General features: G+C 34.0%; 4 protein-coding genes across 5 annotated transcripts; 2 read left to right on the forward strand and 2 right to left on the reverse strand.

The window, feature by feature from the left end:
• Positions 1-1,234: 1,234 nt before the first annotated feature.
• Positions 1,235-3,963, reverse strand: LOC107263854 (GATA zinc finger domain-containing protein 14). Its single transcript, XM_015731501.1, has 2 exons — positions 2,136-3,963; positions 1,235-1,961 (listed from the first exon to the last, which is right to left on the reverse strand). The coding sequence occupies exons 1-2, from the start codon at positions 3,961-3,963 to the stop codon at positions 1,240-1,242; spliced, it is 2,550 nt and encodes an 849-aa protein (XP_015586987.1). The 3' UTR covers positions 1,235-1,239.
• Positions 3,964-4,028: 65 nt separating this feature from the next.
• Positions 4,029-5,875, forward strand: LOC107264070 (general transcription factor IIF subunit 2; the record flags this gene model as incomplete). The annotated part of the gene is given in 6 exon segments (XM_015731939.1): positions 4,029-4,182; positions 4,245-4,396; positions 4,819-4,908; positions 4,979-5,103; positions 5,201-5,344; positions 5,435-5,875. Coding segments are annotated over 6 exon segments (819 nt in total). The 3' UTR covers positions 5,594-5,875.
• A 51-nt stretch (positions 5,876-5,926) lies between these two features.
• On the reverse strand, positions 5,927-11,821 carry LOC107264067 (zinc finger protein 567). Of its 2 annotated transcripts, none has more exons than XM_025081511.1 (8): positions 11,317-11,821; positions 10,182-10,719; positions 9,825-10,092; positions 9,530-9,727; positions 9,225-9,392; positions 8,953-9,145; positions 8,484-8,761; positions 5,927-8,417 (listed from the first exon to the last, which is right to left on the reverse strand). In XM_025081511.1, exons 1-8 carry the CDS (start codon positions 11,437-11,439, stop codon positions 8,198-8,200), a joined length of 1,986 nt encoding a protein of 661 aa, XP_024937279.1. In that variant the 5' UTR covers positions 11,440-11,821; the 3' UTR covers positions 5,927-8,197. The 2 variants fall into 2 exon arrangements, with proteins under 2 accessions (XP_024937279.1, XP_015587421.1); XM_015731935.2 differs by having other exon boundaries at positions 8,498-8,761; positions 11,317-11,816.
• Positions 11,822-14,019: 2,198 nt separating this feature from the next.
• LOC107264071 lies at positions 14,020-17,876 on the forward strand. The gene is made up of 5 exons (XM_025081513.1): positions 14,020-14,216; positions 14,907-15,025; positions 16,510-16,689; positions 16,774-16,939; positions 17,257-17,876. Exons 2-5 carry the CDS (start codon positions 14,914-14,916, stop codon positions 17,456-17,458), a joined length of 660 nt encoding a protein of 219 aa, XP_024937281.1. The 5' UTR covers positions 14,020-14,216; positions 14,907-14,913; the 3' UTR covers positions 17,459-17,876.
• The last annotated feature ends 17 nt before the right edge of the window (positions 17,877-17,893 follow it).

Genomic DNA, 17,893 nt, shown 5'->3' on the forward strand with positions numbered 1-17,893 from the left:
GTCTTATCATATATTGATTAATATATACTGATATACAGATTTTTTTATGTTGATAGGTAAACCGAGAATTTTATTATTTATGGCAAATTTACATTAATGTTCGTACGTTCGTGGTTGTGATTTGATTTTTACTCTGTAGAGTGATATATTGATTTCTTATTTACGTCAGAGCTTTGTCTTTCGGCGGAAGGACTTTTGAATAATTAGATTTTTCAGGGAATATAATTTCGAAATATTCAGACGATAAATGACGCGAATTTTGTAAGGTCTTTCGTTTATCTTAGGTCTTTAGTTATATAAGTATTATGCGTAATGCTGGTGCATTGTTCGATCATTGCAGTTGTAAATGCGACAGATTTTCTGCATCTTCAGTTTAATAGTTCTTACAGATTTTAAAATATTTTTTATAATAAAATATCTATGACGGCTATTTTCACTTTGGAATGCTGTTATTAGTTTAATAACACCAAAAATGTTTTTTCAAAACAAAACGGTTACGCCAAGTATTAAAAGTGTAGCCATTTCATAAAAAATAAATCCTTGCTAAAAAAATACCAAGCAAAAATATTAAATCAAATCCAATAAATTAGCCAAGCAAAAAGCCTGTGGTGTACTGGTATGTGTGAGGAACGGCCCGGCGAGAGGGCACGACAAATGTAAGAGCGTAAAATAAATGTAAAATCGGAGGAAATAAATGCTTTTGGTTGTGGTCAAGGGAGCCGATTTGTTCGCAGGTTTCTTAAGACCTTTCCCGTACATTACAATCACCTAAAGTTTTATTAATTATTAAATCACCATTAAATCATAATTAAATACGGGAAGCAGCAGTAACATACAAGAGTAGCGAAAACGTTATAGGAAACATTGAAAATATAATTAAAATGATGGGCCAGTGGTAAATCATATAATAGGAAAACATGTAGTGACTTATGTACTTGGCCTCAATAAATTAGCCAAGCAAAAAGCCTGTGGTGTACTGGTATGTGTGAGGAACGGCCCGGCGAGAGGGCACGACAAATGTAAGAGCGTAAAATAAATGTAAAATCGGAGGAAATAAATGCTTTTGGTTGTGGTCAAGGGAGCCGATTTGTTCGCAGGTTTCTTAAGACCTTTCCCGTACATTACAATCACCTAAAGTTTTATTAATTATTAAATCACCATTAAATCATAATTAAATACGGGAAGCAGCAGTAACATACAAGAGTAGCGAAAACGTTATAGGAAACATTGAAAATATAATTATTCATTTAATATCGGAGTGTGCAGCAACTCCGGGTCATACGGTATACTCATGACATTGCCCGGCAATAAAATCGGAGTAGCTTTTACACGAAATTCGTACGGGAGAAACTCATAACAGAAGTCATAGAAATCATTGCGAGTTTTTATGATTTCCAAACGAGCCATCTCCTTCATCAAGACCTCAATTTCTTTGATATAGTTGTTGTACTTCTTGCGTCTTATGGTCAAGGATACAACGTCGGCAAGCATGATTATAAATTTTTCCGAACGTACTCTTGTATTTAATTTGTATTTTGGTTCAAGGCGTTTCCACAAATATTGGTAAAGACGATTTGTCGCCCATGATTTTGGTCTCGGAAGTTTTGGCCTTTTGTACACTCTGCCATTTACTATGTAAGCTTTGTCGACTTGCTTAGGTTTTTTAATGGACTCCTTGTTTGTTAATTGAAATGGTCTTTCATTCGGTATCGTAGGTTTGTTGATTCGATCTGATGGAATCTTTGTTAGGTATCTGTCTATCTTCTCCAATTCACGTTTCTTTATATTGTCCAATGTCTTCTTTATTTCCGCCATTTTATCTTTATCCTGTAGAATTTGTGTACTTGCTTGATCAGCATTTTCATTTAATATGATCTGTTTTTTGGTTGTTCGAGAAATTTTGAAATTCGATGTTACACTTGAAATAATTGTTGGCCTTTTAACGATGTTATTTATAGACTCTGAAACAGATGGACCGTCTGCAATGTTATTATCAATTATTTTGTTGTTTTGTGTATTCTCGTTTATCTCAGATTCGTGTTGGAGTATGCTACCGATTTTATGAATTTTATTTGTTTGTAACGTATTACTTATTTCTGGTTGGTCTACGGTGGATGATTCAATTTGGAACATACCATTTACAAAATTCTCGTTACTTATACGTTTCATAGGGGAAGGTGTTGATGGAACAATCTTTTTGTTGTAGGGTGTTGATTGTGATATAGGTATCATTCCTAAATTACTTATTGAGGGAGTATCTGGACAGAAATCAACGTCACTTCTTTTAGTTGTATTTGATACGGGTGAATTATTATCCCTTGGTACTTCGGTGGGACTTTTGTCGGAAGTCATATTGGTGTTTGAATCTTTAATGCTTTTGCTGGAAAGAATATTGTCAAATACGTCGGCTGCTAGACTTTTATGCAATTTTCTGAGGAAATTTGGTTTGGATTTTGGTAAGTCATTTTCATCTGATTTTGTCTCATCGTTCTTTGAATCATCTTTATTGTGAGTTATTGATTTCTTTGGGGATGAAATTTGAGATGGACTGATTGGACTTTCTGAATCTCTGTTAAGAGATTCTTCAGAAATTTTTGAATTAATTTGATTATTCTCAATCGAATGACGCATATCCTTACTCTCCGTAGCTAAATTTTCAAGACTCTCCGATTCAGTACTATTTTGATTTTGAGATATCGATTTTTTAGATGATAATAAAAATTGAACATTTTTTCTGCTCTTGTCATTCTCCACATTTTCTATAGTCTCCTCTGTTTTCTCAGGAGACTTATTACGAAGGTTAAGGAATGACATGTGCAAACGTTTTATTGATTTTGGAGAATCCTGTATATTAGACTTGGATTGACTACGAATCATTCTAAATCTTTCAACATTTTGTGATTGATTCATATTTAATCGATAAGATTCGTTTATTCGATTTAAAGATGCTGTCGAACGAGTTCTTCTGCCAGCTGTTAGAGCTTTTCTCTTTGCAATCGATGGATTTCCAGATTCACTCAATGAGTTATCTGCATCTGAACCTGTAGAAAAATCTGTTTTTTCTATGTGACTAATGTACATTGATGAATGTGACGAACGTGTTTGCCTTTGAGGTGTTGTAGGGTTCGTTTTATTTATCTGACGAGCTGATCTATTCATATTTTTGGATTTTGAATGATCTTGAGACTCATCAACGGTTTTCTTGTTCAATACTTTTTTGGACATATCTTTATGTTCAGAATTTTGTTCTTGATATGGACGATTATCCGACCCTTGATCAATTAGTAATCTTGAACCAATTTCTGATACTAAGTTATCTATTTCTGGTGAATGAGTTAATATTATCATAGGATTTAGTGTGTTTGAACGATTTAATGATTCCGAAGTGTTTAGTTGACTTTTTAATTGAGAAGGCGTTTGTTCCTTAGTTTTTGAGTTAAATGAATTGTTCTCGGAATTATTCATTTTTGAGTGTAAAGTCTGAGTCATCGGTGCTGGACTCATTGATAAATTATTTGCATTAGATGCTGGATCATTCTCAGCAGTAACATTTTGCTCGTTTGATTCTTCCATAGTATCATCGTCTTCTATTGCCTTCTGCACCATAGAACCCAGCAGACTTAATCGTTTCTTTTTAAATATATTTAGCCTTGACTTCTTTATAGATCTCTCAAGAGAATCTTTACTTTCATTAGCATTTTCGATGCTTCTTGTTGAAGTTATATTTTTATCCTCTGATAATAGGTCATCAAACACATTTCCTGTTATTTCTTTATGTTTTGTATTTCTAAGTATTCTTTTTGATTTTATAACATGTTCGTCATTGTGGTCACTCTCTCTTGAACTATCATTAAACCAACTATTACTTCGATTTAAAGAATTATCTTCCTCTGTTTTATGAGCATCACTAACAGCACTGTGTCCAGAAAGGTGCTTATGTTTAGTTTTAATGATCTTAAACATTTCAGATTATATGGTTAAGTTATTAACAATTTTTACATTGAGTCTGAGTGTTATTATTCTTACAGCTATAATGTCAGCGGTAGTACCACATGTCGAGAAAGATTTAGATTTAAGTAATGCTGGTCGTGGTGTATGGCTGGTTAAAGTACCAAAGTATATAGCCAATAAATGGGAGAAAGCTCCTGGCAATATAGAAGTTGGCAAATTAAAAATAACCAAGTGAGTAAACTAATTTTTACTCATAGGATATATACAGAGGTAACTTGTATAAATTATTCTAGAAACCCTGGACAAAAGGCAGAGGTATCTCTGAAACTATCAGAGGCTGTTTTAGCATTAAAAGAACCTGGAGAAGAAGATATTCCTAAACAACACAGACTCGATGTAACAACAGTAACACGACAAATGCTTGGTGTTTTCTCTCATGTTACACGTCAGTTAGAACTAATATTTTCAAATAATAAAAATACACATCGGAAGAAAGGGTGGCAGCTATGAAATCAAAAGAAATAGAAGAGATCATTCTCACGGACTCGGAAATAGATCAAAAACTTGAAGAGTGTAATAGATGTAACAACTTCAGTATCACTTATGTGCTTCCACCATTCTTTTGAATATTCAAATGACTCAATTCTTGATTCTGGATCAAGTGAACTGCTGGCACGATTTGCTATGCTTACTCGCATGGATCTTCGTGCCATAATGGAATCACCATCCAAGTTCTTCCACCACAATGGATTATCTTAGTTAAAACTAATATTTTCAAATATTTTCTTTAACCATTACACTCGTTTAGAACAATCGTGGTGCAAGTGTAAAACTAATTGAGACTAAAAACATTTTTGATTTTTAAAGCTTCCAGTAGCTCAGATGCCATTGTTCCAGAAACAGAAAAGTTGTTTATGGAAGGTAGAATTGTACAGAAATTAGAATGTCGGCCCTATGGTGCGTACTTTATTCCTCAACGATAATAGTACTTTATATTAAGAATAATTTATGAACATTCTATTCACAGCCGATAATTGTTACATGAAACTGAAGTTGGAAAGTATTAAAAGGGCATCAGTACCTCAAAGACAAGTTCAACAGTTAGATAGAGTAGTCCAAAATTTCAAACCAGTGTCAGATCACAAGCATAATGTAAGTTTGATTTACTGCTTCAAAATTCCAGCATTCTAATTATGTAAATTTATGTAGAGTTCTTGAATATTTGTTTTTCTTTATTCAATCTTTCCAGATCGAATATGCTGAAAAGAAGAAAGCAGAGGGCAAGAAGATGCGTGATGATAAGGATTCTGTACTCGACATGTTATTTGCTGCATTTGAAAAGCATCAATATTATAACATCAGGGATCTTGTGAAAATTACCAGGCAGCCTATAGTAAGTTATTAGAAATAATTTATCTATTTGACATTGTATGATCACTTTTGTCTACTACCTTTTTTTACCTATATATGTATTTCATTTCAGGTATATTTGAAAGAAATTCTTAACGAGGTATGCAATTATAATTTAAAAAATCCACACAGAAACATGTGGGAATTAAAGCCTGAATATCGTCACTATAAAGACGAAGAGAAACCTGCCGAAACAACAACCACTAAAACCGATGATTCTGACGATGACTAATCTTTATACTCTTCAATATCTTTAATATTTCTTATGCAATACATATTTCATCAAGATGAACAAAAGGATTTGATAAGACTTTGACATCCACGATACTTTTCGCACTCAACCAACGCTATCAACTTTAATTACAATTTGATATTTGATTGTAAAATACGAAGGAAAGAATTAGACCAATTTAAACGAAAAATTCTTACGTTATGATGTACAAATTGTAAAAAAATCTATGATCCAAGAAGAATTCTAATTCTATTATCAACAATAAAAAAACCTTTTTAATGATATGGTGCATACATCTATAATAATATGATTAAGAGAAGAAAGTCAATGACATTGATATGTAATTTTAGTTTTATTGTTTGATATACTCAGACCGTGCAACACGACGATTGCGCGGCGTATCGCGGTATAGAAACAATTGCTATTAGGGTATGGTACGGGAGTTCACAAAAATACTTGAAGACGTTCGTGTCTGCTAAAACTAGATCATTTAAGCATATCTACATATGAAGGTTTTACAAAGGTCTTTAAAATCGTATCTAGTTCACTGTCAGATAATACAGAGGGCTATTTCTTATTAGTACTGGAATATAATCCAATGGATACATTGTCAATGATTCGTGATTATCCACAAGTGCCTCAAATATTAAAACTAAATGATTCTCAATACAGTATAATAAGCCTTTTCTCAGTCGATCATAAAATTCTAAACGTGCTTTACAGTCATTTCTAAATTTCATAGCCAATTTTACAGTACAATAGTATATCTCTTCCTGTGACTAACCTGATAATATACCAACTGCTATGAGATACGTCTCAATGCACAATTAATAAAATGGCACAAAACGTATTTACTGCATTCTACAATTTTGGTCCAAGACTTATAAATAATTTCAAAGGTGCAGACAATATTGAATATCATCAGGTAGTGTTAGGATTTGATGACTCTTGGCAGACTGTAATCGGTTGAATGAGACAATTAATTTTTCATTGTCTCAATAGGCTAGTGGTCACTTTCACAATGATGAAAAATTGTATGACACACGACACTGGTACAAAAAAATATTCTTACAGAATATTTACTACTTTGTTAACAGACTGCGAATAATCTTCTTTGGTTTGATTATAATCTGCCACAGTCAATGAAGACTGTCAAAAAATTAATAATGGAACACTGGTAATACGATATACAATTATTATGAGAGCTATATGTGACATATGTATTGTGGATAATTAAAAACAGAAATAGAAAGAAAAAAGAACAAATCTTCTGGTTTCTTCATTAGGCTATGTTATCTGTCCACAGTAACAAACACAAGGTTCTCTATTCTAATACATTCTGGTTATTCAGTTGCTGACAGTATTCATGAGGATAAGATTCATTAACTCAGGACTAAGCGCGTGGGGTGTCTGAGACACCCAAAATCAATTCTCTTCAAGTAGAGAACAGAACTGCGCGGCCATTCCCGAGTTAACGAATGTTAACTGTTATTTAATTATGATTTATGTCTCAATCGATATAATGCATAGATATTAATATATGTAGTATAGTTGAATTAATTCATGATAATAAATGAAAATCAATGTCAATTAAATAATTACGTTGGAACGTCGATGCAGGATGTAATATCTATTGTCAATCGTTGTACAGTTCATAGTTAAAGTTTCTAATGTCCTTTTCTCTTAAAGAATATTCTTTGCAAAACCTTGAAAATCCTTTCCAATAAACTTTTAACAATATCAAATGCTTAACGTAATGTTTATAAAAATGTCTCGGTCAAAAATCAAATCGATTTTTTAATATATATATATATATATATATATATATATATATATATAATATATATACATATACAGTTCCTCCCATACTACTAAAACTGATTAAAACTCCGTAGCTTCATTGATTATCTTCGTTGCCTTCCTAAACGAAAAACGCATTTAAATAATTTATATAACATTACTGTATATAGCACTAGCTATTGACTGCCGAAATTTCATGAAAACAATAATTCCCATTACTGTCCATTTTGTAATGTAATGTCCATTTTGAGACCTATTTAAAGCAGCACTGAATGTATTTGAAAAACTTGAAATATTTAGGTATAAAATGAATGAGTAGAGAAATACTGCTAAGTGTATCAGTAAATAAGCGTTCAATATCTAATCAAATAATATTATTTATTTCTTTTTTAAACGACAGTTTGAAAGGCAGTGTATGCATGTACACCTGCTACTCGTCACTTCGAAGAGAGCGCCAAGAAACCTATGAATTCGTTATAAAAATAAAAATTTTCAAATGGACCAAATTTACGGTTAAATTAGTGAATATACCGTCTAGGACGACACAGTCATCTTCATCTTAGGCATTTGATTTCTATCAATCGAATAGTCGAGTCATCCATTGTTCGTTATTAATTTTTCGACTCCTACCTAACACCAGATGTTATTTAGACTTTTACCAGAAATTAAAATGACACACAATGGTCAATTTTACCATGAATTTTGTACCAACGAAGTCTTCCTTTTGATTGAATTTTATTCTCTTACGAATTACGAACGACGAATGCACGTAATTTTATCTATGCTGAATGAGATCGCTCTCCGTCACGTTTGAAATGTTATAAAAATTGTACGGTAGATTCGGTTGTAAGAAATTTTGTAACGCAGCCGGCACTGTATTAAAATACGTTGTGTTTCTTTCGCGAAATACCGTCTCTTGTACAGTGACTGGAACTTCAGCCTGAAAGCTTTGGATGGCTGTGGTGGGTATTGCCTGAACAACGATGGGTTGAGATACTGAGGTATGAGGCACTGCTTGTATAACCTATAATACATATATTAATTAATCCTTTTCATGTAAATAAAGGAACTAATTATTAAATTCACTCACTTCGTCTTACTTACTTGAACTGTTGTAGGCTCATTGTGTTGCGGCATGGCAAGTGTATCATCCGGTGTGGTAGGTTGTGGCTGAGACTGTGGTGGCTGCTGTTGGTGCTGATGTTGATGTTGTATATGTGGCTGTGGTTGTTGCAGATGTTTGGTATGTGACGTATTAATTCCATGCCTACGTTTCATATGTTTATTGTAATTTGGCCAATTGGTAAAGTGATGCTGACATTCTAAACAGCTGTATGGCCTCTCGCCAGTGTGTTGACGTCTGTGAGTCTGAAATAATAATATCAATAATTACTTTAATTTTATAGAGAAAAAAACTTTGTTCTTGATCATTGGCCTCTCCTGAATTATACGTTATAGCATTGCCATTAAAAAAAATTATTGAATACTCGGTAAACTATTACATCAATCTAGGACATTTTCATGTGCTATTAATAGTATGTCTATTGTTCTTTACTCACAGTCAATATTCCTTTGAATCGAAAGCATTTGCCACAGAATTCGCATGTGAATGGCATTGCACCTGTATGTATCCTATGGTGTTCACGTAATGTTCCTTTCTCCCTAAATGTTCTCCCACATACAGCACACTGATGAGGTTTGGCACCGGTGTGAACTGTTTCATGTTTCTTCAATTGAAGTGGTGTTTTAAATCTATAATATACCATTTATTTTGCACTGTTAACTATTCCTTATCCGATAATACAACTCATAGCATGAATTAATGACTTACGCTTTGGGACATTGAGAACAGGTGTATGGCTTATCAGCAGAATGTGTTAAGAAATGTGCCTCCAAGTTTCCTTTTTGTATAAAACTCTTACCGCATTGATCACACGTGAAATTTCTTACACCAGAATGAATACGCTTGTGCGTTACCAGATTTGGCTTTGTGGAAAATCTGAAAGAAATATTTCTGTAGAAATATCGATATGTATAAACGAGAAACTCAACATCGTTTCTAGGAAGATAATATAGTGATACTAAGTATTTATATAATAAAGAATTTCTTAATAGGCTAGTATTTTCTCTCCTTACCTTTTATCGCATTGGTCACATGGAAACCGATTTTTCATAGTATCTGGTAAATGGCATCGACTATGAATATATAAAGCACTCTGCTGCCTAAACGCTTTTCCACACGTTTGACAAACATGAGGACGTTCTTCACTGTGTATTGCTTTGTGAGAATCCAATACTTTTTTGTGAACAAAGGATTTTCCACAATCGTCACAGCTGAGAGAGAAACCGTTTATACGGTGCATATTAGGCTCTGCTGCTTGCAGTTAAATGTAAATGTTTTCTAGCACAATGATAATGACTTATTACTTACTTAAATTTTGACTTGTTTTTATGTCTCTTTACATGGGTAAGGAATCCATAGTATTTGTCGTAGACCTTACAGCATTGCACGCACATATATTTTGCTTTTTGATTGTGTACAGTTGCGTGGTGATTTTGTAATGTATCTCGGCTTGGTAATTTTTCATTGCAGTCAGTACAAAGCCAAGGATATCTTTCTAAACCTTCTCCTCTTTTACGACCTGGTTTTGAAGGCTCAGTTTCACGAGCTTCAATCATTTCCATATCAGACTCTGTCCCTGTATTTATAATATAATATTATGTCTATTTTATATATTTAATGTCCATCAAGAGTATATTAAGCAAAATCAAATACAATTTTTCTCACCTGTCATATAATTTTCAGGATAATGTTTTAAAGAGACTTTTGCATTCATGTCATTATGCTCCTCTTCAAAGTCTGAAGCTATTCCTAATTCTAAGTCTTCCATTTTTTGTGCTTGAGATCTCCTTTTTAATCGTTTTCTTGTTTGCTTGGGAGAATTCTTCTTCACAGGCGTTCTACACTTTCTTTGCTTTGTAGACTCTTGCATTTCCTCAACTTCATATTTAGATGGGTCACTGTCATTATTATCATCATTGAAATAACTGTCATTGATTTCATTAACAGAATCGTTAATGTAATTATCAGACAAGTGACACTCAACAATTCCTTCCGTGACTTCCTCCTCCTTTGGAAATTCTACTGCCTTCTCCACATAATCTACATTTGGCTCTAATGGTGGAGATTCAGACTTTGGATCTATCAGTAGCTGTCGAAGGGAAGTTTGAGCTTGATTAGTCTTTTCAAAGAATTCGCTGCACTGGTTTAAAAGAACACAGCAATCGATGCAGACTGACAGTGGAAGACCATCTGTTATTACCACCTATAGAAAAATAGTAAAATTGTATTACATTAAGAGATAAGTAAATAGAAATACATTTAACTAAATAAATGTCTTGTAGACTTAAAACATACCACCAAAATCTAAGAAGCACAAAGGAATAGGATGAAAAGAAACTTGAAGAAAACATAATTCATAAACTGAATATTTATTAAGCTTTTAAAAACCAAAAGAACCACATAACAATCTCAATTACAAAAGTACTGTTCTCTTAAGACTACACATCAAAACTAAAAGACAGCTACAATATAGACTGATATAAAAATAAAAATACAAAAACAATACTCCCAAAAAATATTAAACATCATTAACTAAGACAAATTATTCAGATTAAATGTAAAACTATAAAATTCTTATAAGAACAATATGCCTCCCTTAAAAGCACACTGACAATAATAGCGTTCGAGGATGTTTCTGCGTTGGTAAAGATGTCAAACCGAGTAAGAACGTTATAAAGATAATTTAACGGAAGCAAATAATAATAAGATAAATGAAGATAATACAAAAGAAAGAGCAGGAAAAGCCGACAAGCGGGATGCAATCATAGACACAAATTACAGCAGCGTTTATCGACTGTACCTGAATCTGCAAGCACTTGGCAATCTTAGCCTCTATCGCAAGCTTTTGGCCCTCGGCGTCATAGATTCCAATGAAGTTCTCTTTGGTCTCGGCGCAGAGCCGGCACAGCTCCGGCTCGGACATTATTTTCCAAGGCTAACCGGCGACAATGAAACTCGGACACTGAGCATCCTCGGGGCACTACTAAATCGCGGATAATCCAAAGTTACGCGTTCAGAGGAATAGCTCGTAAACAAAAGATCGGCGAAGACGCTAACCGGAGGCCGGACATATTGCTCCAATGTGTTAAAGAAAAATATTCCTTTTCATAGCCTAAATATACTTCATTACATGTAATCTATGCGTGTCCGTTTAACCTCAATGAAATCGCATCTAGCTAAGAAAGGCTAGAACGATTATTCGTGTCACGACATAATTTTTCACAAGATATTTTACTTATTTTCACATTTTATGTGCCAAAAAGTGGTCTGCTGTGTTTACGCATGCTCCGTTAATCAGCACCATCTGCGGGCGATCAATGTTACTATAGTTCCACACATTCACACGCGCATCACGTTCGAAACAATTGACAGTCAATTGTTTAAAGACAATCTCATGAATTAATTTGATTTTATTCGCTACTTTCTTTAATTAGTATTATTATATTATCCTTAGCTTATTATAAATTATCGACAATTCGTGATCGACAGTGATCAATGACGCTTGTTCAATCTCCTAACAATATAAATATCTAGTACTCAATGCCCATTTTTCTCACGTTTGGATCGTTGAATAATATCTGTTTCATAGGAACTAATGCAGACTGTATGCAGTAACAGTTTTAAAGCGAAATAATATTTAACGAAACTCTCATCTTTTCAGGACAGTAGTCCAATGTTGTCTCGATGATTCACGTAGGCCCTGAAAGGTTTCGGTACGCATACGTCATGTAACGACGAACCATTTATTACTCTCTACATATCATGGATCAACAGACATTTAACGTATGTCCGTTACCATATCTTCTAGTTAATCGGATGCGATTAAATATTCTACAATTGATAGTGTATATATTTTTATTTTATCAAAGGGTACCGAATAATATTCCGTCAACTGTTTCTGGGTCACCTACATAGCACATCAGACATTATTGTCTCTAACGGTACCTAAGAATATTTTCTGACAATACATTGTGTTGGGAGACACACGTCACAATTAACATAAAGAATGGCAAAGATGAATTCTTTTCCTTTGTGGAAAAAAAAAATGTTTGGTATGCAATACATTACAAGAACCGTCTTAATTGTGCAACATTTAATCAGTAGTGTCTACATTTATGACAGAGTCGTATCTAAAAAAGCATGTATCTTTGTTCTTATTTTATATGCTACATTAATTAAGAAAATCATTTCCTTGTATTATATAGTATGAACAGCTACATTATAATTCAGTTGTTTATTTTAAAGAAGAATCAATCCAACAAGGTTGAGGATAATCATGGTCGCCAAACAATCACAGCAGATAATCGAATACGTGGAAAGTTAGTAATATTATTTACCGCAATAATGTCTGTTATAAAGTGAGTATAAAAATTGTCTCCTTGGTACAGACAATCATAGTACTCTCACCAGTCAATGGCGAATTGACACTGTAAGTCCTTTCTATAATTCTTAAAATAGCTGTTAACATTACCGATTTTAATCGAATTCACGAAAATAATGTCCCACACAGGCACATTGGATACACTAAATCTAGAATCGTGTCTTAGAAGACAGGCACGAACGGAAAGATTTACAAAGATATCGACTTTTTAAAATTCCGAGGGTGTGTTAGCGAAAGTCTTCGTTTTCTCGCAGGCGTTTGTCAAAGAGAAATAACCAACGAAGTTGAACAAACATATTGAAATGAGAATAAGCCTTTAAAGGACCACGATAATTTCACTATAATAAATTTATCAAAGATACATATCAACGAAGTACATAGTCAATGAAGCTCTTAATTTTGTCATGCAAAAATCCTAATTCAACCTTGATTACACGCTTTCGAAACATCTTGCATTACAAGTCAATAAGCGCAAAAAGCAATATCACTTAGATACATAATAAATGATTTTACGATATCATCTTCAGTGAATTGAAACGTTAATTAAGTTTCAGCAACGAAAATACATATGTAGCAGAATCGACGGATGAAAAATGTTCTGGAAAGTTCTAATAACGATTTCAAATTCCTCATGTACAATCACGAGTTACACGTAGCCTGTTAACACCAAGTGACAATTGAAAGTGGCACTGAAATTTTCCCCGGATATAATATTCTTCAGAAAACAGCACCCTAGGCGAATTTTACTAATAACCAAGCATAATAACAGGTAGAATATATTTCAATAGCAATACTATTTTTTCCCCCTATCACGTACCAGTATGGAATACCAGTGAATAAGTTTCACGTAATTTTCTACAAAATTGTTTTCTACTACCTATCAATTGGTACCTACAATTACGTACAGAGTTTGGGGTAACGTTCTACTCGGAAAGCAGCTACGAAAATGACGACAATATGTGTACGGAGTCACGTTTGTTCATGAAAAGACGTGAAAGTTTTTCTGCCTTTATTATATTCAGTCTATTGGATTTTTCACAGCGTAAAACATTCGAGGTATGCGTTTATAATATTTGTACACGAAAATTTAGAGGAAGAAGTTCACATGTCAGGGTCACCAGTGGGTGTATCACTTCAAGCTTTCTATCTGTCATGACCTGAGGCCAACATATTATCAGGCACTATACGAAATCGAAGATTGGCAATCGCACCGAAAATACCTGGCCGCTCGTAAAAGTACTGGACCGATGAGTCTTCATTGTGTATATATAGGGGTGCCGCCGATGAAAGCACTGCAGTTCGTTCGCGAACGTTCATAGGTGAGCATCGTTTTAAACTATTTGACTGAATATTTCTTTTTCTCTTTTCGCTAACATTCCTTAAGACGGTGAAGGTTTAATGATACCTGTGATAGTGATTTCCATGTAATATAATATATCCACAAAAAGGATTGACAGTTTATTTGTTAGATTTTATTAAGAATTTCGATAATTTCATAGCAGATATTAAAACGTAACATGAATACTCTACTTATTTAGTGTAAATTGTGATGAAAAGTCATTTCCTTGTATAACTTGTGATTTAGAGTACAATTTGTCTTTAACTAATTACTGTCGATTCAGTGTGATACTTGTTTCCTAGAAAACAAGTTTCTGTGTTATTTTGTATTCTGGAAACACTGATACACCACTCCCTGTACCACCCTATAAAATATTGGGAACATAGGACCGGTTTTAAAGAAAGTTGACCATCGAAGGTTTCCTCGAAGCACTTGAGCTGCATCTAATTAAACCATCGACCATCGGTCATCGACCTTATGGATGTACTGAACAGTTCCTTGCATAAGATTTGGATGCAGCTTCGACCCGACCTCTGTATCAGAATATAGCCAACAAACATTTTAACGGGAACAATAAAATATTTACCTTCATAAGATTTGCATAATATGTTCTCCACGATTGTATTGATACATCCGAGTACGACGATAACAAATATTTTTCATATTGCAGACAGAAAATGTTGCGGCTCATCGTTCTCGGTGCTCTGGCTACGCTATGCGCGGCACAGTTCCAGCCGCAGCCCGCTGGAAGAATCCTGGAACCACCTGTACCGGCACTTTGCGCACAAAGTAAATGACGCTTTGAATTCTTTCTACTTGCGCAATTCATGCAAATCTTAGTCGGAACTTTTGACGAAGACCTACTGACTCAAATACATACATAAGGATTTTCAATATTCGACATTTAAACACTAATTCCATAAATGTCGTTTGAAGAACCTAAATATTTCGGGTTAAGAAATAAGTTATATTGATTCTATAAAATTCGTAATGCCGCGTTTGCGTGATCCATTCAATTAGATATGATAATTATTGAGGATCGTCGATCGTCAAATCCGTGACCGTGATACCTTATGCTAATCCAATTAAGAGAAATTTCTTCTAATCGACCAAGAGGCACGTGTCGTTTCATTCACCCATATCCCTCTATAAATATAGAAAGCATACGATGACTTCACTATTGTATGCCTACCGATTGGTAATGTAAATTCAATTATTATTCATCATAGTCACGGATACTAGAATACTAGGTTATACTTTCTCGATCAAATCATTCTGGATGTAAATGAAGGTAATTGAATTAATCAGGAAATTAATGGGTTCTGTTACATTTAAAAAAATATTAAGTTAGAAAAATCCTAGTTGAATTGAAGTTACTATACCGTGTCATTGATCCTGTTAATTATAATCCATAATATATCATTAATAGGTACAATCCTCATGGGATTCTCGATAATTGTCTTTGACTTTAATGGTTTGAAACACTAAGTAAATATTCTCATCACGTAGCTCTGTGCATTTTGTAATGAACTTTCTTCTTCTATATTTGGGAAAGCCGTCATTAACGTTGAACCCACCACGTCAATGTCTACGTATAGTGTCTGTGGCCGCTGTAGGTCACGAGTAACGGTAATTGCTCAATCCATTTCTCTTTAAAAGCATTAATATTCTCTAAATTATTGAATGAAAATTTCATGATCGATATTCACTATTTACTACATTTATCGCGTGCTCTGTCGACTTAACTATAAGAGCGAAAAGTTTAAATTGTATAGGAGAGATCGTAAACTAAGGCCGTTCACGTTTCGGTTCTATTTCTATACCGAGGACTCGCCTCTCACAGGGCGTCTTTCTTACCAATGAAAAGTAATTGGGATTCCCTTGACATTCAGTAAATAGCAATTTTCTTTCTGTGATTCGTATTTTACGATTGCCATTAAGACACTTTTATTATTCTGCCCGCATTGGGAAGTGAAACTCTGGAATGAGATAAGAGAATTCTCTCTAAAGTGTGCCACAGGGAAACAGGATTCCATTACTGATAGGGATAGTGTCACCTATTAGAATACCATTGACAATCGGCAAAACAAATATTTTTAGTGAAAGTTGACCCGGAAGAGATAGAATAGTTTTTTTTTAGTACGACTACGCTTAGTTGGATTATTATTCGTATGACGATCGCTTAAGACCATTATACTTTTATTTTGGATATCGCTTATTAGGGACTGTGGATTTACCTAAGATTAATTATTTTTTGAAATTTTATTTTATAGGGACCATCCATGAACGTTTCAATGGAAAGGGCTATTACTTCTCATGGGCTGAGCCCAGGACCAGCGGACAAGAAATGGATTGGCTTGCCGGAAGAAACTTCTGCAGACAGCGTTGCATGGATCTTGTTTCTTTGGAAACTTCTGCTGAGAATGAGTTCATCAAGAGTCGCATTGTACAGAGTAAGAAGTAGCTCATAACCTACTTGTACGACTTGATAGCAATTGGTAGTGTCTGGAGGATTTAATAAATTATTCATTTCATAGACAAAGTTAAGTACATCTGGACCTCTGGCCGTCTCTGTGACTTCAAGGGTTGCGATCGACCTGATCTTCAGCCTCTCAATGTGAATGGATGGTTCTGGACTGCTGAGCTCCAAAAATTGGCACCGACAACTGATCGCACGCAAAACGATTGGTCTGAGAGTGGCGGGTAAGATATCTGATTTGATGTTCCATTAGGTTACCTTATTCATATTTGATTGTCAGTATTTGGAATGTAATATTTTTCTATTACTTAGAATGGAAATCGATTGGATAATGAAAAATATCTAAATATTACCAAGATGCTCTGTGGAATGTTAATATCTTAAATAGAATGTGTCACGGTGTCTATTTAAATGAAATTTTCCCTTGTAATAGTTCGTAGTATTTTTTTAACTGTAGAATAGAGGATTGTTTAATATTCTAAATGTATAATAGTAGATCTCGTGTTTTATATGATGCTAACAGGAATATAAATATTTTCAGTATTGGGAAACCACAACCTGACAACCGTGAAGCCATCCAAGGTGGGGCACCAGAAAATTGTTTGGCTGTTCTTAATCAGTTTTACAATGACGGTGTTAACTGGCATGACGTTGCCTGTCATCACAAGAAACCTTGGGTCTGCGAAGAGAACGATTCTCTCTTAAAATACGTACGATTCACCAATCCCAACATCCGTGTTTAAAAAGCATATCTAGAAAATTGTCATGAAGCATTTTTTATATTTTATTGTAGAATCACTGTTTCTGGTCCATGTATTTACGAAAATTTAGTTCAATTAGTCAAAGATCTTACATCAAAATTTAGACTTCGTGGCAAGTACTGTTCTCATGTGAGATAATTAAGGGAAGTGACTGAGTAGCATGTATGAGCGCTGTATTTATTGCGATTATAATCCCATTGTCTCTCTTACTTTTAACTAATGACAAATAGCTCTTCTCATTAATTTTATTTCCCTGCTATAATATTTGAGGATAGACCAACCTTAGTATTTTTGTCACAGCTTGCGGTCAAATACGGTATTTATATTGTATGAATGTTTATATAATTTGTACTACAGAACTAACATTGAACAATAAATCTCTTTTCTTTATGTAAAGAAATAATGACTTCTTTGTTT

Source organism: Cephus cinctus, unplaced genomic scaffold, assembly GCF_000341935.2.
Source record: "Cephus cinctus unplaced genomic scaffold, Ccin1 Ccin1_scaffold0168, whole genome shotgun sequence".
NCBI lineage: Eukaryota > Metazoa > Arthropoda > Insecta > Hymenoptera > Cephidae > Cephus > Cephus cinctus.